Source organism: Trichechus manatus, unplaced genomic scaffold, assembly GCF_000243295.1.
Source record: "Trichechus manatus latirostris isolate Lorelei unplaced genomic scaffold, TriManLat1.0 scaffold00101, whole genome shotgun sequence".
Taxonomy (NCBI): domain Eukaryota; kingdom Metazoa; phylum Chordata; class Mammalia; order Sirenia; family Trichechidae; genus Trichechus; species Trichechus manatus.
Genome location: NW_004444037.1, coordinates 7131502 through 7155464, shown reverse-complemented (window position 1 = coordinate 7155464; position 23963 = coordinate 7131502). Strand labels below are relative to the sequence as shown.

The 23963-nt window shown below is 38.2% G+C and overlaps 1 protein-coding gene across 12 annotated transcripts in view; it reads left to right on the top strand.

The window, feature by feature from the left end:
* The first annotated feature begins 6292 nt into the window (after window positions 1-6292).
* FIP1L1 (factor interacting with PAPOLA and CPSF1) overlaps window positions 6293-23963 on the top strand; it is a 79942-nt gene continuing 62271 nt past the window's right edge. For 2 of the 12 annotated variants that reach the window (XM_023737339.1, XM_023737344.1), the window contains exons 1-9: window positions 6320-6572; window positions 7737-7781; window positions 7881-7920; window positions 12196-12253; window positions 13332-13435; window positions 16894-16958; window positions 17506-17613; window positions 18021-18151; window positions 18452-18520. In XM_023737339.1, coding sequence (XP_023593107.1) covers window positions 6488-6572; window positions 7737-7781; window positions 7881-7920; window positions 12196-12253; window positions 13332-13435; window positions 16894-16958; window positions 17506-17613; window positions 18021-18151; window positions 18452-18520 — 705 coding nt within the window. In that variant the 5' untranslated portion in view covers window positions 6320-6487. Of the gene's footprint in view, window positions 6573-7736; window positions 7782-7880; window positions 7921-12195; window positions 12254-13331; window positions 13436-16893; window positions 16959-17505; window positions 17614-18020; window positions 18152-18451; window positions 18521-23963 lie in introns of all 12 variants that reach the window. The other 10 variants (XM_012557430.2, XM_012557429.2, XM_023737343.1 and 7 more) reach the window with 8 other exon arrangements.

The window sequence follows — 23963 nt, the reverse complement described above, 5'->3', positions numbered from 1 at the left end:
TAATTAGACTCCTGGAGATCAAAAAACATATGAGGCAAACAGGATGTGCAAGTTGCTCATTATGGTGCTGGAGTGGTAGAGGAAAGCAAGACTGTGGACCAGACCCCAATGCCATCTGTGATGGAGGGGAAATGAAGACGGAGGGGTAAACGTGGTAAACGTGGTAAACGTGGATGATATGAGGGTTTTCACAGGAAAATGGAACCATAAAGGTCTGTAAGTGGCACTTGAGTGAGAGAGAAGTAAGAATTCTATCTCCAGGCTACATAATACAATAGGGTGAGGGATAATTGTGGGCATCTAGTATACAAAGATGAGGAGAAGTGCTATCGTTTGAGGAAAGTTAGAGTTAAGTTAAGGGAACAAGTAGAGCTATCCTTCTGGTAAAGTACTGAGGATATTGGATATTTTTATAAAATAGAACAAAGGGAGGTACTGAAAGTTAAATGCAGAGTTGGGAATCAGGCCTGCAAGATCTTGGAGGGAATAAGCACAGAGTATATAAAGGAATAACATTAAAAGAGTAGACAAAAAGTAAATAAAACATAAGAATGAGGGGAGACAGAGAACTCCATGAAGTTGTGCAATGCACAACCTGTATAATTGTCTGCATCTGGAGAGGCTGCCAGGTCACATGGAAGGGAGTTTAGATATTATTCTGCATCTAACAGGAAGCCACTGGAGGGTTTCATGCTACTTAAATTGCATTGGTGGCAGTACAGATGGAGAGAAGCAGACAGATGTGGGATGTAGTTTGTAGGAATAGCTAACAAGCTTTGCTGATGGATTTGGATAGGTGTGGAAAGGGAAGATTGGAGAGAGGAATCAAGGATGCTTCTTTGGTTTGAGCTGGAATAACCAGTTCGATGATGGTTACTGCTGTTAAAATGGGGAAGCCTGGGGGAGTAGAGGAATGGAACAGGATAGGTTTGGGAGAGGAATTCAGAAGTTCTGTTAAGGGCCTAAGTTTGAAAAATCTATTAAATATCCAACAAAGGCATCAGATGGAGCATCAGTGTGAATAGCTTGTCCCAAGCTCAGGGAGAAGTAAAGAATGCAGAGAGAAATTTGAGAGCCACTGGCTCCCAATGACATATATCACATAAAAGGCATGAAATTGGATAAAAGGACCTTGGGAGACAGAGTAGACAGAGAAGAAAATCCATGAAAAAGCCATTTATTTCTCTTAGATATAATGGTGGAGTAAAGCGCTTTCTGCTAATTACACACTTGTGACCATCACATTTACCTTTTTAAAATGATCTACACTTCTCTACTAAAAATAGCCATCGATTATTTCTCATTGCTCATAAAATCAAGTTTATCTCCCTTTATCTCATTTTAAGCTCTTTCATACCTGGTAGAAAGTGCTGTGGTGGTGCAGTGGTTAAAGCACTCCGCTGCTAACCAAAAGGTGGGCAGTTTGAACCCACCAGCAGCTCCAGGGGAGAAAGATATTGTAGTCTGCTTCCGTATTCATCGCCTTGGGAACTCTATGGGGCAGTTCTACTCTGTCCTATAGGGTCACTATGAGTAGAATCGACTCAACGGCGGTGGGGTTTTTTTGGTTTATACCTGATGGCACAGTGGCTAAGCACTCGGCTACTAACCAAAAGGCAGGCTGTTCGAACCTACCAGCCATTCCGGGGGAGAAAGATGTGGCAGTTTGCTTCCATAAGGATTACAGCCTTGGAACCCTATTTGGCAGCTCTACTCTGTCCTATAGGGTCGCTATGAGTTGGAATCAACTCAATGTCAATGGGTTTGGTTTTGGTTTTTATAAGCATGATCAACACTTAATTTAAGGATTAATTGATTACTTTCCATGTGCTGGACAGTGTGAGAGAGACTGTAGTGAATACAGAAATTAAAGACATCGTTCTCACCTTCAAACAGTGTGCAAAGTTTATATAAGAGTGTATATCTGAGTAGAAGATGATGCAATTTGCCAGAAATAACAGGCAATATAAAATACAATGTTAAAGGCCATCAGAATGCAGAAGAGATGGAAAACTGGGGTTTAATTCATCATTGAAGTACCTAGGCAGGAAGAAAAGCTCTACTACTATATGCAATAATTCAAGTTATGCAAAGGAAAAAAAGGCCTAAAACACAACACACCACCTGCTTAACTCTGATTTGTCAAGTGCTTTGACATTTGAAACCTCATTTAATCTTTGTTATCATTCCAAGAAGTTGTTGTTGTGTGCTGTTGGGTCCATTTCCACTCATAGCGACTCTATATGAAGTGGGTACATAATGTTATCTTAATATATCAATTTACTGAAGAGAAAATTGAGGTGAGATTATAGGACATATCTAAAGTTGGCAGCAAATAGCAAAGTCAGGCCTAAAACCCAGCTCAGCTTGTATTTTTCCTCTCATTGGTTTTTACTACATTCATTAATTCACATCCATTCAAAACACATTTACAAGTGCTTATTATATACAATGGGGCCCTGGTGGCACAGTGGTTAAGCGCTATGGCTGCTAACCAAAAGTCTGGCAGTTCGAATCCACCAGCTGCTCCTTGGAAACCCTATGCGGGCAGTTCTCCTATGTCGTATAGGGTCACTGTGATTTGAAATCAACTCAGCAACCATGGGTTTTTTTTTTTTTTTTTTTTTGGTTTTGTTATATACTAGGTACTGAGCAGGCACTTTTATCTGATCCTCAACTATTGTCATAAGCACTCCCTTTCAGAGATTAAGACATATTACAACAGATTTTTTCCCAAAAAATCAATAGACCACAAATAAACAATAAATAGACAACAGATATAATCAGAATATATGGAGTACTCTAGTTTGATGAGGTAATAATGCAAGGGGTTTTCTAACACTTGAAAGTAAGAAGAGCTGTATGTAGTATCTTCAAACTCTTTTGAAGAGTTTCCCCCTAGTGAGCTGGGAGGAAAAGATGTCTTTAAGGAAATGTACAGAAGGAAAGAACTAACCCTGGAAGCAAGGAAGGAAGAAGTCTTTTAGGAGTAGTTATCAGTGATTTATGGGCTTCTCTACATACAGAAATCTTAATTTTCAAAGCTTAGTTCAAATGTTACCTCCATCATAAAGGTGATTCTGATGCAGCAATTATTATTCATCAATTCTTCAGGTCAGTTTAAGCAACGCCTTGATATCAAAACAGCTGAAAGGAGAAAGAGGCCCTCAGCAAAAAGCAACTGGTTCTCCAGTGAAATCATCGAAGTTCATTATAGACTCATGGAATAAGAAATAGAGTGACAAAGACAGGACTATGAGCGATCACCTTACGACAGTCGAAAACAGCACGTAAAACTTTTATTCCATTCCTTGGCCATGCAAAGGCCAAGAAGGTCTATTAACTGCTAGGCACCATACCAGGAACAGGAGTAACAGATACACAAGATGGCCTGTTTGAGGGAGGGCTTGGTTTAGTGAAGAGTCTGAGGAAAACAGAGGTTCAGTCAAATAATTCCTGAACATTGTTACAGATGCATGCATAGAAACAGAACAGCGTTCAGAAGGGAGCTATTAGCTCTGTCCCACCCACCCCCCAATGCCTCTGACCTTGTTTGCTACTCTCTCCCTTGTTATTCCAGCTACATTTTTGGGTTCCTTGAACATGCCAGAGGGGCCCTGGTGGTGCAGTGGTTAAGCGCTTGGCTGCTAACCGAAAGGTCCGTGGTTCGAATCACCAGCTGAGGGAGAAAGATGTGGCAGTTTGCTTCTGTAAAAGATTTACAGCCTTGGAAACCCTATGGGGCAGTTCTACTCTCTCCTTCGGGGTCACTGTGAGTCAGAATCTACTTGATGGCAATGGGTTTGGTTTTAAACATGCCAAGCATTCTTCTGCCTCAGAGTATTTGCATTTATTCCCTCTGTCTGATAGTCTATGCGTCCAGAAACCCACAGGGTTTACTTCTTGCTCCGTTCAGTTCTCTTATATCACCTCGTGAGATTGACTTTCCCTGACCATTTGATATAAAATTGAACCCTATCCCTCTTTATCACTCCACTCTGGGTCCTCCTATCCTGCTTACTCTTCATAATCCTTACCACCACGGGATGTGTTATGAGTTTACATATTTATTGACTGTCTCCCTCATTAGAATGAAAGCTCCATGAAAGAAATAACTTTGTTTTACTAACTACTGAATCTACAGAGCCTAAATAGTAACTGGCACTTGGTAGACTCTCTCTAAATATTTATTGAATAAAAAAATAAATGAGAGGATGTGAAGTGGGATTCATAAAAGATTTCACAAAGGGCATTATACCTCAACAGAATTTAGAAGGATGCAAGAGATTATCCTCAGTAAATAAGGGAGACTGGGAATAGCAGGTAGAGGAGTGTTCAAAGTTTGTTGTTGTGCTGTTGTCCTCCAGTCGATTCAGACTCATGGCAACCCCATGTACGGGGGATTAAGACCACATGGTCTGTTTAAATAACATGAGATGGTGTGGTATTTGTGGTTTATAAACACTTCACTTGTACTTCTATTATGGTCCATCAGCCTTTTCCCTTGTAGGAGGGTTAATTATTTACCATCCTTCTTTCTCGATAAACTGAAAGCTTTCTAAGGACAGGGACTGTTTTTTACTCATGTCTGTAATTTCCAAATTCTTAAATACTGCAGATAGTCAATGACTATTAAATAAATAAATGAAAAAAAACTATTTATTGATTAGAAAGAAAGCCCATTGCTAGATTTGTAACACTAAAACCGATTTCTTTCTGCTCAAAAGTGAGTGTTCAGTTTGAAAACTTTAGAACAGAAAGGGACCTCGTTGTTAGCTGCAGTCAAGTAGTCCCCTCCCCCCCCATCCATACACACACAGACACACAAGGTGACTCCATGCACAAAGAAATGAAAGCTCCCCTTGCCGGCACCATCCACATGATTGGTTGTGGATCAGAATGTTGTGATCCACAGGGTTTTAACTGGCTAATTTTTGAGGTAGATGGCCAGGCCTTTCTTTCTAAGGGGACCCTAGAGATCATCTTATTCAGCTTTCCCATTTTACAGATGCAAAAAGTAAAACATAGTTTGACTACCCTAGGTCATGCAACTACCTAATTACAGTTAAGAACTATGAGTCTGGTTTTGTCTTTTCCTTGAAAGACATGTTCTCAAAAGTGGCCTGAAAATTTGGCATTATTTATTAAAATACAGATTATTTTATTATTATTTGTATTAAACTGAAATCACATAATTCACAATCTATCTTGGAGAAACACTTGTACAAATCCGCAAAAAATCATTTGCAAGGATCTTCATTCTACTTTTTGTGTGTGTGTGTGTGTGCGTGTGTGTGGTAAAAATGAAAAGTTGAAAGCAATCTAAATGTTTACCAACAGGGGTATAGCTACATTCTCATTGTGATACTCATACTATGGAATATTACGAAATACTTACAAATGGACATAGTTCTATATATAAAACCAGAAAACCAAATCCATTGCTGTGGAGTCTATTCCAACTCACAGCGACCCTATAGGACAGAGTAGAACTGCTCCGTAGGGTTTCCAACGAGCAGCTGGTGGATTCGAACTATTGACTTTTGGTTAGCAGCCATAGCTCTTAACCACTGCGCCACTACTAACATGAAAACTCTAAGACACTGCCGTGTTAAAAAACAAAAGCAAGTTACAGAATGATAACAAACAGTACTAAGACCAGCCAACTTCGGGTTGCCCGACCAAAACTGTACTATACGTGTGAAGTAAAGAAAATTTCATAAAGGTGTGCATCAAACATAACAACGGTTACTTTGGAGAGGAGGGCAGTGGACTTAAGTACTTGTTTCGACCTTAACCGTAATGCTGGTGTTTTGTGCGCGCGCGCGCGCGCGTTTTTTGTGTTTAAGAAAGAGAATGTATTATTCATACACTAGCGTTTGCTTTTGTTTGCTTCTAAAATTAATTTTTCAAAAAAGTGGGCATGAATTATTTCTTCTCTGAGAAATGGGACTAATGAGTACAAATTTTCTAATAAAGCTGATAAAATTTGTAAAGAATAAAACAACGCCTTTCTGAAAATTTTAAAAAAAGAAAGGGTTGGGAAGACAAAGCATCAAGGGCAGAAGGGAACAATGGCATACTTCTCGGCAAACACAATACGGCTTATTAAAATCAAGGCTGGGGAGGAAAACTCGAGCAGAAGCAGAACGCCAAAAAGAAAAGCCACGCTAACAAGCAATGCGGGCTTCCGTAGGGGCGGGGCCAACTGCGGGGCGCATGCGCGACGAGGCCCAGGTGGCCGCCGCGGAAGCTAAGCCACGGAGAGATGCCGTGCGGCTCGGGTGCTGCTGCGCCTGCGCAGGCTGACCTGAGCTGGGCTCCTCGGCTTTGCGGCCTTCGTTGCCTTCCCTGGGTTTGAGTCGCGTGCTTTCTTCGTTCACTCGCTGCCGGGTTCGCACCTCTCTCGCGCTCCTGGGCAGCGAGGCCGGGGAAGGGGTTTGAGGGGGCTGTTGATCGCTGCTTTTAAGTTGTGCTCGGGGCGGCCATGTCGGCCGGCGAGGTCGAGCGCCTAGTGTCGGAGCTGAGCGGCGGGACCGGAGGGGATGAGGAAGAAGAGTGGCTCTATGGCGGTACGGAACTTCCTGTCCCTGTGTCTCCCGGTTTTTCTCAGGCCTCCCTTCCCGGCCCGCAAAAGGCCGGCGTGCTGGGCTCTTTAGCCCGCCGGCTTGGGCCTGATCTAGGCCGAGCGAGTTGTGCACCACCCCACGCCCCGCTTCCGTTCTCCTCGGCCTCCCCCCGCCCAGCCTACGCCCCCAACACGCACCCACCCTGCCGCGGCTGGGGACAGGGCCCTCCGACGCCGGCGGCTGGGGGTCGGGGCCGTTGCCCGGTCAAGTCTCCAGTGGCACTACTCGGCCGTCTCCCCTCCGCGCTCATTACACCAGTTTTTTATATCGATTCTGAGGTGTGTTGGTGTGTCGCTTCTTGCCACTTGGCTGTAGGATAATATTCCTGTTCCTCCCTTCTTTTAGAAATAGTCTTTTTGTAGTAATAGCTAAATAAAGTTAATGCTGCAAAACTAACGTCTTGTTTCTTAATGGTCAGTTTGTATGGAATGCACCTGCAAGGGTACCTCCTTGTCTGAAAGTCGTGCTTTAAAAATAATTTAAAAAGAGAGATGGAATACATTTTATGGCCCATAAAGAAAACCCTGAACGTTCCCTGCATTAAGGTGAAGTTTTTTTTTTGTTTTGTTTTTTTTTTTGAGAGAGTGCTCTAACCCATATCATAGAAGTACTTCAGGTCCTTTAGAATAGTAGGATAGTAGTCAATATCATCTCGTATTTTTCTCAAATTTAATGCATCTTGTGCTTCCCTCTTCAAAAGGGCATGGCATGTGGTTTTTAACTTTCATTAAGTCAGTTCTTCTTGCCTGTTACTGACACCAGATTTGAAAGTTATTGTTGATTCCTTGCCTAAAATTTATATTCTTGATTAGCTTTAGAGGTGTGATGTAAAAGTGCACGTTTGTGTACCATGCTGCTGCTTGATGATGTGACTTGGATAAACTTTGATACAGTTGTAAAATAAATTCCTTATCTTTGGTCATAAGATTTAGCATTCAAGCTAATACTCTCTGAAATGGGAATGTGTAGGTTTTCTTTCGAAAAATATCTGGATAGCTTACGATACTTATTAAACTAAGCTTATTTTTAGAGGTGGTTTTTTTTTTTCCGTAGAAGACTTATCTGTTAAATGATTATAAGGTGATCTAACTTTGGATGTGCTTATAGGCCCATGGGACGTGCATGTGCACAGTGATATGGCAAAGGACCTAGGTTAGTGCTTGTGATGATCACTTCAGATTTTCGTAATACTAGTTTCTTTAAGAGTGGTTTGCTTATTTATTTTATTTTATTATTTTTTTTTCTTGGTAGATGAAAATGAAGTTGAAAGGCCAGAAGAAGAAAATGCCAGGTTAGTGAAATATCCTGTTGATAAACTTAAGCAGGTGTGTGATGCAGTGGTTCTGTCAGCAAATTGTCAGAATTATTTTAATCATTGGCCTGATTACAAAATTTTGACTAAAGTTTGGAAGACTTTGAATCCTTCCTTAAGGGTTTATTCTTATTTCAGGACTTAATCTTATACCACTTCTGTTTGTTAGCAGCTAAGGGAGCAAAGTTTTTCAAGTTAGGGTTTGTAAGTTTTCACTAGTAACTTTTTAGTCCTAATGAAGTATATGGTGTACTATAGGGGAGTCCCTGGGTAGCGCAAATGATTATGTGTTTAATTACTAGCCGAAAGGTTTGTGATTCGAACCACCCAGAGGTGCCTTGGAAGACAGGCCTGGTGAGCTGCTTTTGAAAGGTCACAGCCCTGAAAACCTTAGAGCAGTTCCGCTCTGCACACATGGGGTGGCCGTGAGCCAGAATCAACTCAACGGCAACTAACAACAATGCTGTAATATATAGTATAATCATAAGACTGCTAAGAAAGATTATAACCTTAATTTTAAAAAAATGTTGTAAATAAGTGTACCAAAAGATTCCTGCTTTTACAGTTTATTATCATTTTTGATGGTATGCACTTTGGTTGTAGTTTCAATATGGTTTATATTTATTTAAATTTAAAAAGAAATGAACGAATCTGTGAGAATGTTGATTCTCCCTGATGGATTGCTAGAAAGGTACAAGTATCACGTACAGAACATACACAAAGAGTCAGGAACTTAATCTACATTCCGAAACAGTTCACACATACAAATGCATAGATATGCTGACTATTACCAGATGCCTTAATGTTGTATAATGGGAGTGGGGGTAGAGGGGTTCTTAAAAAAAGAAACTCTAAAGAATATTTGTGTTTAGAATTGGAGGAAATACCACTTTATACCCACTAGGATGGCTACAGTAAAGACATTATAACAGTTTTTGGTGCCACTATAGAGAAATTGAAACTCTCATATACTACTGATGGGATTGTAAAATGGTGCAGCTGCTTTGGAAAGCAGTCTGGCAGTTCTTCAAAAAGTTAAAAACATAGAGTTACTATATAACCCAGTAATTCCACTCCTAGGATACTTTAGCAGTTGTGTGTTGCAGCTAGAGAAATGAAAACATACATCCACACAAAAACTTGTACACAGATGTTCACAGCAGCATTATTCATAATGACCAGAAAATGGAAACAACCCAAGGATTTATCAGCTGATGAATGGATAAACAAAATGTGGTATAGCTATACAATTGAATACTGTTTTGGCAATAAAAAGAAAAGAAATACTGATACATGCTGCCACATGAATGAACCTCGGAAACATGCTAAGAAGCTAGTCACAAAGGTCCACATAATTGTATGATTGCAGTTACGTGAAATACTCAGAATAGGCAAATCCAAAGAGACAGTGTATTAGTGATGCTGGGGTTGTGGGGGAGGGGAATGAGGAGTGACTCAATGGTATGTGTTTTTTTGGGGGGCGGTGACGATGAAATGTTCTGAAATTAGGTAGTGGGGATGGTTGTAGTAGTCTGAAATACTAAAAACCATTGAATTATACACTTTTAATGGGTGAGTTGTATGGTATGTGAATTTTAATAAAGTTGTTATGAGATAAAGTGGATGGAGGGAAGAAGTGAGAAATAATGTAGAACTAGGAGGAGCTGAAATTAGAGTATTCTTCCTCACCCAAAAATATTATCCCTTATTTTGCAAGATTTTTTTTTCCACTCGATTGTTATACCATCTGAAATTTTAAGATTTAGTTTTGAAACTTCTGTATTGATCCTAATAAAATTAGGCATTCTTCTTAGAACTATTGCTACGTAATTGTGAGAATTAGGCCAAACCCAGTTAGTTGCTTTGTACTTCAATTTCCAACTTCTCTGTTGAGCCCAGTTCCTAACCCTAATTTCAACTAACCACAAAGCTGGGATTAGTATATAGAGCTGGTGGGCTTCTTCCATGGTTTTAATCACTTGAATCCTTAACATTTTTAATATTGAGTTGTCTACTTTTTTTTTTTTTTAATATCTTCTCATTAAGTGTTTTGAAGAGTTAAAGCACTGGGTCCCAGGTATGAAGGTGCTTCAGTATTTCTTTGTACCTTGTTTTTCAATTGATTAAGAAGTTAACTGATTACAGGGTATAAATTCACAATCAAATACACCTTTTTTAATGAAGTAATCCTTATTTCACTTATTTTTATTAATTTTCTTGCTACAATTCTCAAATCTTGCTTCCTGTATTGGATATTCTTTTATTTTAATTCGCTAATAGACAATGCAATTAAATTTATTGGAGAGAGGCTTTCTACTTTCCCTGAGCATCATGTCAAAAACTCAGTGGAGGGCAATTGAATTATTTCATCTCATGGAAAAAAATCTACCCTTAAACATTTTTATAGAAAAATATAACTTTATCATGTTTCTAACATTTTAATGATGATGGAGAATTAAAACTTCTAAAACTCCCCCCCAAAAAAGACAAACAAACCCTTTGCCATCGAGTCAATTCCGACTCATAGCAACCCTATAGAACACAGTAGAACTGCCCCATAGGGTTTCCAAGGAGCAGCTAATGGATTCGAACCGCTGACCTTTTGGTTAGCAGCCAAGCTTTTAACCACTGTGCCACCAGGGCTGCCAAACTTCTGAAGGAGTAGGTCTATTGGGTCAGAGATCTCTGCCAAACCTGTGTTCTAGCTTGATACATCATTGTCCCACCTGAGTTCCTGCTATTAGAATTTGCCCAAGCTTCTTTGTGACTAGTTCATTGCCTGATGGTGCAGTAGTTAAAGCTCTCGGCTGCTAACCGATAGGTCGGCAGTTTGAATCCACCAGCTGCTCCACGGAAGAAAGATGTGCCATTCTGCTCCCCTTAAGGATTACAGCCTTGGAAACTATGGGGCAGTTCTGTTCTGTCCTACAGGGTTGCTATGAGTCGGAATCGACTTGACAACAACAGGTTTATGTTCTTAACCATTGCATTACACTCTTCAATTTTATTGTTTTATCTATTCAAGTCTTGGCTAAACATAGTAACAGTACTGTTTTGTGCCATACTAAAAGCAAGCTGAACTTGTTTCTGGCCGTCAGGAAGCTTATTTAGACAGGAAGTAAATGTTCTGAAGAATTATAATTGGGTATTTATTTTCTTGAGTCCAGCAATAGAACAATGGAAATTTAATAGGAGATAAGTTCTCTGTTTTTACCTTTCATGATTTTGCTTTATTTGGAGATAATATTTAAAATACTACTGTAGAGGGTAAATTGATTCATATAGAAACTGACATAAAATGAAATTTAAAGAAGATCAGCAGAAATCTAATGAAAGGAGCTCTGCTATGTCAAAATCTAGGCATTTTTCTTAGAAATGCTACTAAATAATTGTGAGACTTGGGGGCCAAATTAGTTAGTTGCTTTGTACTTCAGTTTCTTTATATGTAAATGAGTTCATGGCTAATTCCCATAGTCTAAATCATAATTATTAAAAATACAAGAAACCAATTATACTATAATGCTAGAATTGTTGTTTGATGATTAATGGCCACATGAGAATGGAATGTTTATTGTTACGCTCAATTTTGTTAAATTGAAAATTGAAAGGGTGAATTCAAGTCTTACCTGACCTTAAAAAATATTTTTTAATTTATCAAAATTAGGTCTGGAGCTCCTTGTTAGTACGAAATTATAGGACAGTTTTGCATTAAGATTTTTTTTTTTAATCTTACAATTTTCTTTATTTTTTATGCAACAATGGGCACATGTCTAGTAAGGTCGATGAAACAACCAGAAAGAAGCATATTAAGAGAGTTAATGTGATGGTATCACAAATCTGAATTCCCTGCACATCAGGGAAAAGAGAAGGCTGTATATTACATAGCCCTGGACATTTACAGCAGTACCTGGCACATAGTGGATAGTCAGGAAAAATTTACGATAAGTAAGATAGACTAAGTGTGCTGCATATTTAAAGATGTAAAAAAGAAAAACACACCAAAACAAAACAGCCCACTGTTGGAATGCAAGTCATTAACAAATTGTGGAAGCAATTCCATTCTTCTTTCAATGATTGTACTTGTTTTTATGTAACGGAGTGACAGGCAGTTTTTACCATCTTTGTTCTTACCATCCAGAGGGGACAATAATTTTAGGAAACTTTATTAGACATAGACTTAGTTGAAAAGTTAAAAATACTAGTATAAGCTATCTGTACTCTTGAAAAGTAATACCTGACATTCGTTGTTTGTAGTGCTAATCCTCCATCTGGAATTGAAGATGAAACTACTGAAAACGGCGTACCAAAACCGGTAACATAAGGCTTTGAGATCTGGTCATTTTCCTTTTTAAAATCTTTATCAGTAGCTTCCTAGTTCATTTAGGAACAAAGCCAAATTTTAACATGACCTTTGGTGTCCTGTGTGATCTGGCCCCCTCTTACATCTTCAGCCTCATCTGGTACCATGAAAAGCATGTGTAGGGACTATTGAGGAAGAGAATAGTGGAAAGGAGCTTCAGAGGACACGTAGCATGTGCAAAGGCTTGATGCTTAGTGCTTTCAAGGAACTGAATGGTCAGTAGGGTTAGATTATAGTAAGCCTGATTTTCAAAGTGGACATTGAGTCCCATAACCTAAGTTTGAATGTCATGGGTTTTTAGCAAATATTTTTAAATATAAGAGTTCCTGACCCCATGCCTGTTAAAAGTAATATTTTGTGGGATGAAGATATCATTAGTCTTATGAATATTTTAACATCTTAATTCTTAAAAATACTCTGCAAGTTTAAATTTGCATACGCAAAAGTATTTTGCCTAGGTGATATACTTATGTACTGTTATGTAACTAAGCCTTTTGGAGCCAAAATAAAGTCTGCTTAAGTGGCCCAACTTTTATGCAGATAGAAATAAGGTATTCTCTCAACCATTTGCATATAGGGCCTCTTCTAGGTATGAGTAAATGCCAGAAATAGTCGAGCTACTCTTTACTATTTGATGAATTTTAATCATGAATCTTAAAATTGCTTTCCTCTTACTTTCATACTCTTTTTACAAAGAATTCTTCAGATACTTATTTTGTACAAATTTACCCTTTTTGCAGCTGCATTTTGGAAACTCTAAGGGATTAGAAAAAAAAAAGTACATGAAGGATTATTTACAAAAAGACAATGCTGAAAGAGGTGTTATTTCTTTATTCGTATTCTTATTCCTTTTTATCAGGTAGAACATCAAAATTATAAATGTGTTGAAATAGGTGGCAGCCTTATGAGCCTATAACTTTTTTCTTTAACACTGTATCTCAAAAAAACAATAAATATATATTCCAGTAACTAATATTAGATGGTGAAATGGATTATTTAAGGTATTTTATAATTGTGTATGTTGTTGTAGAAAGTGACCGAGACTGAAGACGATAGTGATAGTGACAGTGATGATGATGAGGATGATGTTCATGTCACTATAGGAGATATTAAAACAGGAGGACCACAGTATGGGTAAGTTATTTTAAGTAAGTAACAGTTGTCTGAAAACTTCATGAAAAATAGTTTGACTGTATAAAACCATTAGTAGTTGATTCCATTGTTTTTACTTTTTTTCCATCTTACCGTTGTCAGAACTGTTTTTAGAATTTTACCATGAAAATATTTCTTTCCAAAAGATAAAGTTAAGTAGGTAAAGTTACATGGAAGCAGCAGTTTTTGATTCCTGAAATTAAAGTGTTTTTAGAAAAGTATTGAGTTGTACATGTTCTTTAGTTAGAAACCTTAAAATGCAGCTTGCATCTCTTTATCGTTCTTTTATTTTGTTACTTATCCACACCTGCACACCTGCATTTAGGTTTTTAATTTTTTTGCTCAGCAAAAGCATCCATTCATTCCTTCAACAAGCGCTTTTTAAGGATATAATCTTATTTATCTGGTATTGTAATAATTGATGGTAAGAATCCAAAAAATAATAAAATAGCCCTTGTTTTCCAGAAGTAGTAAGGAAGACAGACATGTGAGTAAATATCTTCAGTGCAGTGTAAGTGCTAGAATAGAAACATATTCAAACTGATTTGAAAGCTTTGAGAGGAGAACTGCTAAAAGTGCACAGGTGTTGAGAAGATCCCAGAGGAGGTAACAACAGCTTTGAATCGTTCTTCATATGGAAGAAGGAGAACTGATGATCTAGGCAGAGGGTACTGCTTAGATAGACACAGTGAAATATGGTTTGGTGGAACCACATATCTGGAGCGTCAGGTAGATGGGAAGGGATGGTTGAAATCACTTATGGAGGGCCTGTTTGTCGTACTGAGGAGTTAGGACTTTTCACTGTGTCATTGTGGAACCTTTGAAGGTTTTTAGGCAAGTTGGATTATTTGCTAAAGATAATTCTAGTCATGTCATTGGGATATACTAGATGGAGATAATTTAGTTAATAGACTGGAAGTAGTTTTTTAGGGAAGATGATAACCCAAACTAAGCCAGCAGCAGTAGTATAGGGATGGATGAGAAAATAAGCTGTATTTGAGAAGAGTAGTCAATAGTAATAACATGGGTTGGTTGTGGTTGGACAGGAAGACAAAGGATTCAAAAACGATTTGGTGGTTTCTAGAGCAGTTGAGTATATGACATACATGTATTAATGTGTATGGGTAGTGTGGAAGGAGTATGTTAAAATAAATGTATGTGTTTGTTTTGAAGTCCCTACGTAACAGCCAGGATCTAGCACCTGAGGGTCTGTTGGACGGTATATCACATTTGCTTAAGTGCCATTTTCCATACAGCTAAACTTCTTCATACACAATGAATATGAAGGCTTGGTGGCTTAAAAAAGAAAAGTGATGTTTTAAAAGCCAAAATGTGTTAGGGAAAGTAGCTAGGTGGGAAACAATGAAATGCATTTATTGAGCATTTAGGACTAAGCCTTTTATAGTTTTATTTTATTCTGTTGAAGGACCATTTACAGATAGTCCTTGATTTTTATACATTTGGTTTTCCAATCACTTTTGTACATCTTATATAGATACCTCAAAACTGCTTTTGCTCTGTTGTATTAGGATTGTTAAAATGTAAGTATCAAGAGGGCAGAAATCATTTGTCCAGTTCCTCATTCTCTTCAGCCTAGAACTGTATCTGACACATTGTTGGTTCTCAATAAACACTTACTAAATGAATTAAGCAGTCAGTGAGATGATTAAACATTTCAAGTTGGTGATGATAGTACTGCTTGAAAGTAACAGTTTAGTTTGGACTACTGTGTACTTTTTGCACTTATAGCAGTGGAGCTTTATACAATTACTTGAATATTTTATTGCCCTGATTTTTTTAAAAAGTAGAAACCAGAAAAATGACAGTGCTAATGGAAATGACTGACCTAGGTTATTCCAAAATATGGAGGTTATTATTAGGCAGACCAAAAGCAGTGAATCTTCATAAGTCCAGTTGGCTGAACTTGGGAGGGAAGGAACCAAATTAAATAACATGTATATAATGTCAGAAATATATCATTGAAAACATCTATAATTTGGGATCTTAATAATACCTTTTTGCTTGGTGGGAGTTTAGCCTTCTTCCTTACTAACTCACCTCTATCACCTCCCTCTAACATCCCTGTCTTAGGATTGATTCACATAATTGTGGGGGCTGAAAAGTCCAAAATCCATAGGTCAGGCAATAGGCTGGAAACCCTTACTGGCTCACAGGATTGTGGAGGGCTTGCAAGTCCAAAATCTGTAGGTCATGTGGCAGGCTGGAGACTTCTGCAGGTTTGGCATCCCAGGATCCATAGGTCAGTACAGGAAGAGTACAGAATGGGGAGAGAGAGAGAGAGATCTGAAATATCTATTTGTAGTCTGAAGGCAGACCATGTTCTAAAGAAACTTCCCTTTCAGTTAACTGATTGATTACATTACATTATGGAAGATGATTACAGCGCATTAGATTACATTGTGGAACAACAACTAGTCTAGTGTTTAGCAAAACCACTGGGAACCATAGCGTAGTCAAGTTGACACATAAAATTAACCATCACACTCCCCATGACATGTAAATCTATTTTACTTATTATATTTGATTTTCCCACTCATGTACAAGATTGCATTATGTAGAAAAGTAGGGAACTGTCTATAAACCCATATTACAGAAAATGAATGTGAGGCTCATGGGGTCTAAATGACTTGGCCAGGGGTACAAAACTAATAATTGACAATATATAAATTTGTCATAGGCTTGTTTGACTCCAGCCAAACATAAATTTTGCCATAGGTTTGTCAGACTTCAGATTTTGTGTGTTTTTTGTTTTTTTAACTTTATCCCATGTATGTTATACTTCATTTAAAATAAAGTTTTTAAATGTATACATTCAGGTGACCACCACCCAGATAAGTATATGGAACATTGCTAGCATTCTAGAGGCTTCTCTTTTGTTTTCTCTGAATTGTTAACCACCTACCACCACTGGGCACTGTTCTGCTTTCACCGTAGATTTATTTTTTAACTCCGTATAATTGAATGAATAATCTGGACAAGTACTCTGGGTATTTGAAAGAGGATTTATCAACAATATCAAATGTAGGAAGGACTAAAATGAAGCCAGTGGATTTGGCAATAGGGTGGAGAAATTTCACTCTTAACTTGATTGCTGTATGATGAATAACTAGGAGGTGAGGAAATAAAGACAGGTGTATCAACTGTTCTCCCCTTCCCAGCCAAATTTATTGTGAAGTTAGCTATAGTGGGATATTGAGTTAGTGGCAAGGAGGCATTTAAGATAAGTCATACTTAAAATACTTGTTTTTATTTTTTATTGAGCCAGTGACAAACTTGTAAAATTAGTTTATGTTTCCTAAAAGGTAGGAGTCAGTGTCTATCCAGTTACTGTGTGGGTGTTGAATTTATTTGTACACATTGAATATATTGTTTTGTTTACCTAAAGTTTCTCAGGGTGTTTTTTATTGTTTTGTTTTCAGGAGTTATGGTACGGCACCTGTAAATCTTAACATCAAGACAGGAGGAAGAGTTTATGGAACTACAGGTAAAATTGGTATTTGAAGTTGCGTCAGTAGAAAAATAAGGCACATATCTGACTAGATTATAACTAGATTATAATAATTATTAGTGCTCAATTAAAAAGCAGTTTTTGACCATGTATCACAGAGATCAGCAGACTTTTTCTGTAAAGGACTACATACATTTTAGGCTTTGTAGGCCACATATGGATCCTGTCACACATTCTTTTCTGTTGTTTGTTTTACAACTCTTTAAAAATGTAAAAACCTTTCTTAGCTCACAGGCTGTATGAAAACTGATTTAAAACATGGACATTAGCAACTTCCTATTGGCACAGGCATCCCTTATTATAAGGGATAAGTCTCTCTACAGTTTATCTTATGTCCACACCATAAAGGTTAACCTCACATACTTTTATTTGTGGTAAACATTGCTCTAATGCTTTGTTTGGAATTCTTGCCATTTCTTGTGCCAGGAATATTAAAAAGGTATTTTGTTTTCTGTTTGTCTGTGTTATTCCTCAGCTTCTTGCTAATGTAGCTTCATCACCATTTTGTAATTTTATAAAATAGGAACAAAAGTCAAAGGGGTAGACCTTGATGCACCTGGAAGCATTAATGGAGTTCCACTTTTAGAGGTAGATTTGGATTCTTTTGAAGATAAACCGTGGCGTAAACCAGGTAAGATTTTTGTGGATTGTATCTGTTTTAAATTTTTTTTTTTAGTATAAACAGTTATCAGAAAAGTTTTTTTTCTGAACATCAATTTAGAGTATTTTTTAATGTCATTTTGTTATTTTAAGCAAATGAGTAATAGTTACCTATATGATTAAATCTTCCTAGTGACCTAACACTGCTGTAAAGATAGATTTGCATATTGTCTTATTATTTCTAGATCATTTCTAAAGGAAACAAATTTGATCAAAATTTTTCATAGTACTCTTGCTTTATGGTGATAATTTGGAGAAGTAATAAAATCAGGAGTGATTGGACTGAGAGAATGCTAAATTTATGTTTTTATAATTATGTTTTATATGCTGTATAAAGAGTTGGAATATTTGTATAATAAAAGTATGTTTTATATTTAGGTGCTGATCTTTCTGATTATTTTAACTATGGGTTTAATGAAGATACTTGGAAAGCTTACTGTGAAAAACAAAAGAGGATACGAATGGGACTTGAAGTTATACCAGTTACCTCTACTACAAATAAAATTACGGTAATTAGTAAATATTCCAGAATACCCCTGCGTTTTCCATTGTCCATTTTGACCCCCCCCCAAATAAATCACTTTTTCCTTATAAAGGTGGTTAAATGCTGTATGATAATTTAAAAATTCCATTCTCTTTACCGTATTTATTTGTTTTTTCCCCTTCCTTCCCTTTCAGAGTTTCATATTAATGATTATCTGATGTTCTTAGTTTCAAGTCACAGACTAGCCACAGCTAGTTTGTCTTTATATGGCCTATTAATTTAAAATTATGTGGTATCTTAATGGGGAATATGTTATTTAACTTAGGCCGAAGACTGTACTATGGAAGTTACACCAGGTGCAGAGATCCAAGATGGCAGATTCAATCTTTTTAAGGTGAATTTTAGTAAATTATCCTTGGTTGCTCTCATTTTTTGTTCTTGAGTCTGCTCCCATACCACTACTGAAGTGACAAGATTAAAGTGGAAATAGTTACCTTTTTTCCAAACCTTCAGCTTCCTGGTGACTTACAAATTTGCTGATTGTTGTTTTATCTCAACTTTTGCAAGCATGTGAATTTGTAGCCTATTATACTAACAAATGCCGAGTAAAACTATTTTTGCTATATGTTGTGATTTTATTTTGAGCCGTAGTATATGTTTGTTTGTGGGTAGAAAATTTTATGCCAACAAGCTACACTGTCATTGTAGATGATTGTTATTATCTTTATCAGTAGAATTGAAGATTTCTTTTAATTTTCTTTTTAAAATGGTAAGGAAGATGGCATATTGCTTATAATTTGTATGACACTGAAATCATTGGTAATGTCTCATAGTTTAAGCTATTTTAAGAATCTTAGGCATTCTCTGAGAGTCTTTAAGAATTCAACAGAATAGGATAACTGTTGATTTTTAAAAATAAATACTTAACAGGAGTAGGTTTATGTGAGGGACTTGAAGGTTGGTACCTCTACTTGGGTGGTTTTTCCTTTCTCCCTCTCCCATCCTTGATAACTGTCAAAAAATGTTTTTTTTATTTCTTTTTTCTGTGTGAAAACTTTTCGTTGCTACTTTATAATAGAGATGTCACACGATATTTGTCATTTTGTGGTTGACTTACTTCACTCAGCATAATGTCCTCCAGATTCATCCGTGTTGTGAGATGTTTTGCAGATTTGTCATTATTCTTTATCGTTGCGTAGTATTCCATTGTGTGTATGTACCATAGTTTGTTAATCTATTCATCTGTTGATTAACACTTAGGTGGTTTCTATCTTTTTGGTATTGTGAATAATGCTGCAATGAACGTGGGTGTGCATATGTCTATTTGTGTCACAGCTCTTATTTCTTTAGGGTATATATACCTAGGAGTGGGATTGCTGGATCATATAGTATTTCTATAACTAGCTTTTTGAGGAAGTGCCATACCATTTTTCATAGTGGTTGCACCAGTTTACATTCCCACCAGCAGTGCATAAGAGCTCCAGTGTCCCCACAACCTTGCCAACATTTATTATTTTCTGTATTTTTGATTAGTGCCAGTAATGTTGGAGTACGATGGTGTCTCATTATAGTTTTGATTTGCATCTCTCTAATTGCTAATGATTTCAAGCATTTCTTTGTACGTTTGTTAGCTGCTTGAACATTGTCTTTGGTGAAGTGTCTGTTTGTATCCTCTGTGCATTTTTTAATTGAATTGTTTGTCATTTTATTGTTGAGGTATTGAAGTTTTCTATATTTTAGAGATTAGACCCTTGTCAGATACGTCATAGCCAAAAATATTTTCCCTGTCTTGTAGGTTCTCTTTTGGAGAAGTTTGTTGTTTCGATTGTGGCTCTTTCTTATTTTTTGATTGTGTGTGTTTATTGCTAAAATTCTCCTCCGTGCACTGCTTTTGCTATGTCCTAAAGGTTTTGGTAAGATGTGTTTTCATTCTCATTTGATTCTAGAAGTTTTTTTTTTAATCTTTGATTTTTCTATTACCCAGTGGTTTTTAAGTAAGGTGCTATTCAGTTTCCATGTATTTGATTTTTTTTTCCTTTCTCTTGTTATTGATTTCAACTTTTATAGAGTTGTGATCAGAGAAAATGCTTTGTATTGTTTCTGCGTTTTGGATTTTATTTGATGCTTGCCTTGTGGCCTAAAATGTGGTCTGTTCTGGAGAATGATCCACGTATGTTGGAAAAGATTGCTGCTGTAATGTGAAGTGATCTTATATGGTCATGTGGTCAAGTTGGTTGATTGTGACAATTAGATCTTCATTATCTTTGTTGAGTTTTTTTCTAGTTCTGTTCTTCACTCAAAGTGTTTTGTTGAAGTCTCGTACCATTATTGTGGAACTGTCTATTTTTCTTTTCAGTCCTGTTAGAGTTTGTTTTGTATATATTGACACTATGTCTTTGGGTGTGTATATATTTATTATGATTATGTCCTTTTGATGGATTGATCCTTTAATCATTTTATAATGTCTTTCTTTTTATGGTGGTTTTTGCATTACAGTCTGTTTTATCAGAGATTAATATGGCCACTCCTGCTCTTTTTTGATTATTGTTTCTTGGTATTTTTTTTTCCATCCTTGGAGTTTTAATTTTTTTGTTTTTGTGTCTATGGTGTGTCTCTTGAAGACAGCATATTGATGGGTTGTGTTTTTGTTTTTTAATCCATTCTGCTAATCTCTGTATGCTGGTGCCATTGAGCCATTTACATTCACTGTGATTATCGATAGGTATGTGTTTACTGTGGTTATTTTGTTTGTTTTTTGGTGGTGTTGACTGTTTCTTTGTTCTGCTCAATTTTCTGTGCTGATTTCTTGTGTTTTTGAATGTTCTTTTCGTTTCTTTTGTTGTTGATTTTGTGATTATTGAGACTTTATGTTTTTCTTCTTTTTTATTTTGGTGAGTAGTTTTGCTAACTTTCTCTAGGTTACCTTGAAGTTTACCTTAATCGTCCAAGTTTAAAACAGTCTTTTTTTTATTTCCTTGTTGCCTTGATGTCCTCTCCATATGAAATTCTATAACTGCACCATTTATTCCCCTTTTTGTTTTGATGTTGTCCTTTTACATCTGGGAATGTCCTAATTTTGCCATTGTATCTGAGAGACAGTTTTGCTAGATTTGTAGTTTTTGGCTGGTAGTTTTTTCTTTCAAGGCTTTGTATATGTCAGTCCATTGCTTTCTTGCCTGCATAGTTGCTGCTGAGTAATCAGAGTTTAGTCTTACTTGTGACCATTTGTAGGTGACTTTTCATTTTTCCTGAGCTGCTCTCAGGATTCTTTCTTTGTCCTTGGTTTTGTTAAGTTTGATTATGTTATGTTTTGGCGACTTTCTTTTGGAGTCTGTCCTGTAAGGGGTTCACTGAACTTCTTGGTGGATATCGTCCCATCTTTCATGATATAAAGGAGATTTTCTGTCAGCAAATCTTCGACAGTTCTGTGTTTTCCATTTCCTTTCCCTGTTCTGGAACTCTAATCATGTGTACATTTTTCCTCTTGACAATGTCTCACGTGATTCTTAGGCTTTCTTCATTATTCTTGATTCTTTTTTCTGATTTTTCCTAAAACAAATTGGTGTCAAGGGATTTGTTCTCAGTTCTCTAAGTGTGTCTTCCAGTAATTCAATTCTACTTCTATATCCTCCTGTTGTCTATTTCTGAAATTTTATTGTTAAAGTCTTGTATCTAGTTTTTGTTACCGTTTCTAATTGTCTTTTTTGTCATGGTGTTCTTGTATTGTTTAGTGAATTCTTTTATTGTTTTGTCTGTGTTTTCTTTGGGTTTGTCTTTGTTTTCCTCGATCTCTCAGAGGACCCTGTGTATTAGTCTGTTGAGTTCCTTATCAGGTACTTATATTACCATTTTTTCCTCTGCAAGGTTTTGTGGTTTTTTATTTGGTTGTTTGCTGGAGCCATCTAAACCTACTTCTTTATGTGATTTGATATTGTCTGTTGTCTCCGACGCATCAAAGTCTCATTGTTATGTTTGCTGCCTCCTGATATTTTGTTTTGTTTTGATATATCTGAGGAGGCAGGGCATGTGTGCTAGTCTGGCTACGTGAGAACTCTCACCTCCTGCCTCCAGGTAGGTGGGGCAGTACTGGTGTGTGAGCACGGTTCTTTGTCACTGGTATTGCGAGGCAGCTGAGGATGTAGTGGTGTTTCTGGTGAAATGATGTGTCTGCCTGGCCAGTCAGCTGGGTGTGAGTGCAGGGAGCGTTCACACTGGTCGCTGGATTGCATGTTGTGTGTGTGTGTAGTGTCGGTTGCCAGGTGTTACGGGCGAGGGTGGCCGGGTCATCAGTCACCAGGTGGGGGGATGGAAATTCTCACTGACAGTTCCGGGCAGGCTGGGCTGGGTGAGGATGATCAGAGTGGGCATAAGCATCTGATTATGGGGGGAAGGTGATGTGGAGGGCAGTGCTGTCCAGAGGTGCCCAGTTGGAGGACGTATCCCTGTCTGCTATAGCACGCCATGGGGGAGTGCGTGCCATCAGTCCTCGGATCCCAACACACATGGCTGAAGGGAGTAGGAGGTGCTGCTGGACTGCAGGCCCTGGCGAGGGTGACTGGGCACAGAGAGAGCTGGTGCCTCTGCTCACTGAAATCAGTGAGGGCAGGGAGATGGGTAACAGGCATGCAAGTGCATGGGCATGCAGTTGCTGACGCTTACCTGGTGGATGGGGTGGGCGATGGGTGGGCTAGCTTGCAAACACATGTGCACGTGCACGCGATCAGGTGGGTAGGAAAGGTAGAGTGGGCTGCCGGGTCCATGCTGGAGTGGCCTGCCGGCATATGGTGTGGTCGGGAAGGCTAATAGGACGGGGTGGGCGGCTGGGTCTGCCATAGTGGCTTGCTGGCGCTTGGCGTGGTTGGGCGAGTGGGAAAGGCAGGGTGGACAGCCAGGTGGGGAGGGAAAAGGGGGAGTGGTTCATACCACGGTCCCTGGCAGTCTGGGCTGCAGGGATGGGGGTGGTTTGTGCTGCTGTCCACCTGGTTTCACTCAGGGTATGTCTTCTCGATTTCTCTGTGTCCTGATGGCAATTCTGTGAAGTTGCCTCTTGTGCGCCTCACCCAAGATCACTGCTGTCTTTGTTTCAAGATGGCCACGTTGTGCCGGGCTAGTTAGATAGGCATCTCTGTTCCATCCCTTCTTGTTTGCTGTTTTCAGTCAGATTTGTCTTCCATTCTGTGTTCGATCTATTTCTTTATCCCTTCATTTGAAGCTTAAGGCTCCAAGATTGACATCTGTATCTGTTTTACCTGGTTTTTCAAATCTCTGCTGCGGAGGGATGGAATGGTGTGTCTGACTAATCCACCATCTTGGCTCCCATCCCACCCCAGCCCCTGGCTGTATTCTTTACAAAGCAGATCGCTAGGTGTTTCTGCTGTGGAGCTGCTGGGTGAGTTTGAACCACCAACCTTTTGGTTAGCAGCTGAGAGCTGAGTTGTTTGTGCCACCAGTGCTTCTTAGGTTTCACTGTGTTGTTCATGTTGTGTGCCATTGAGTCGATTGTGACTCATAACTATCCTATGTGACGGAGTAGCACTGCCCCATAGGGTTTCCTAGGCTGTAATCTTAGGGGAGCAGATTGCCAGGTCTTTTCTTTTGCAGAGCCACTGGTGGGTTTGAACCACTTACCTTTTGGTTAGCAGTGTGCACATAATCATTGCACCACCAAGGCTCCTTAGTCTTCACTGTAGGGCTAACCTTTTTTCAGAATCCCTGAGGTCAGTATCTTTAAGTTTTGTTTTTCTTTTTCTTCCTTCTGTTGGGGTAATCTGGTTTTTCAGAGAAGACATATTTGTCTCCTGCCTAGAGGATATATGTGGTTGGCTAATTCAAATGTT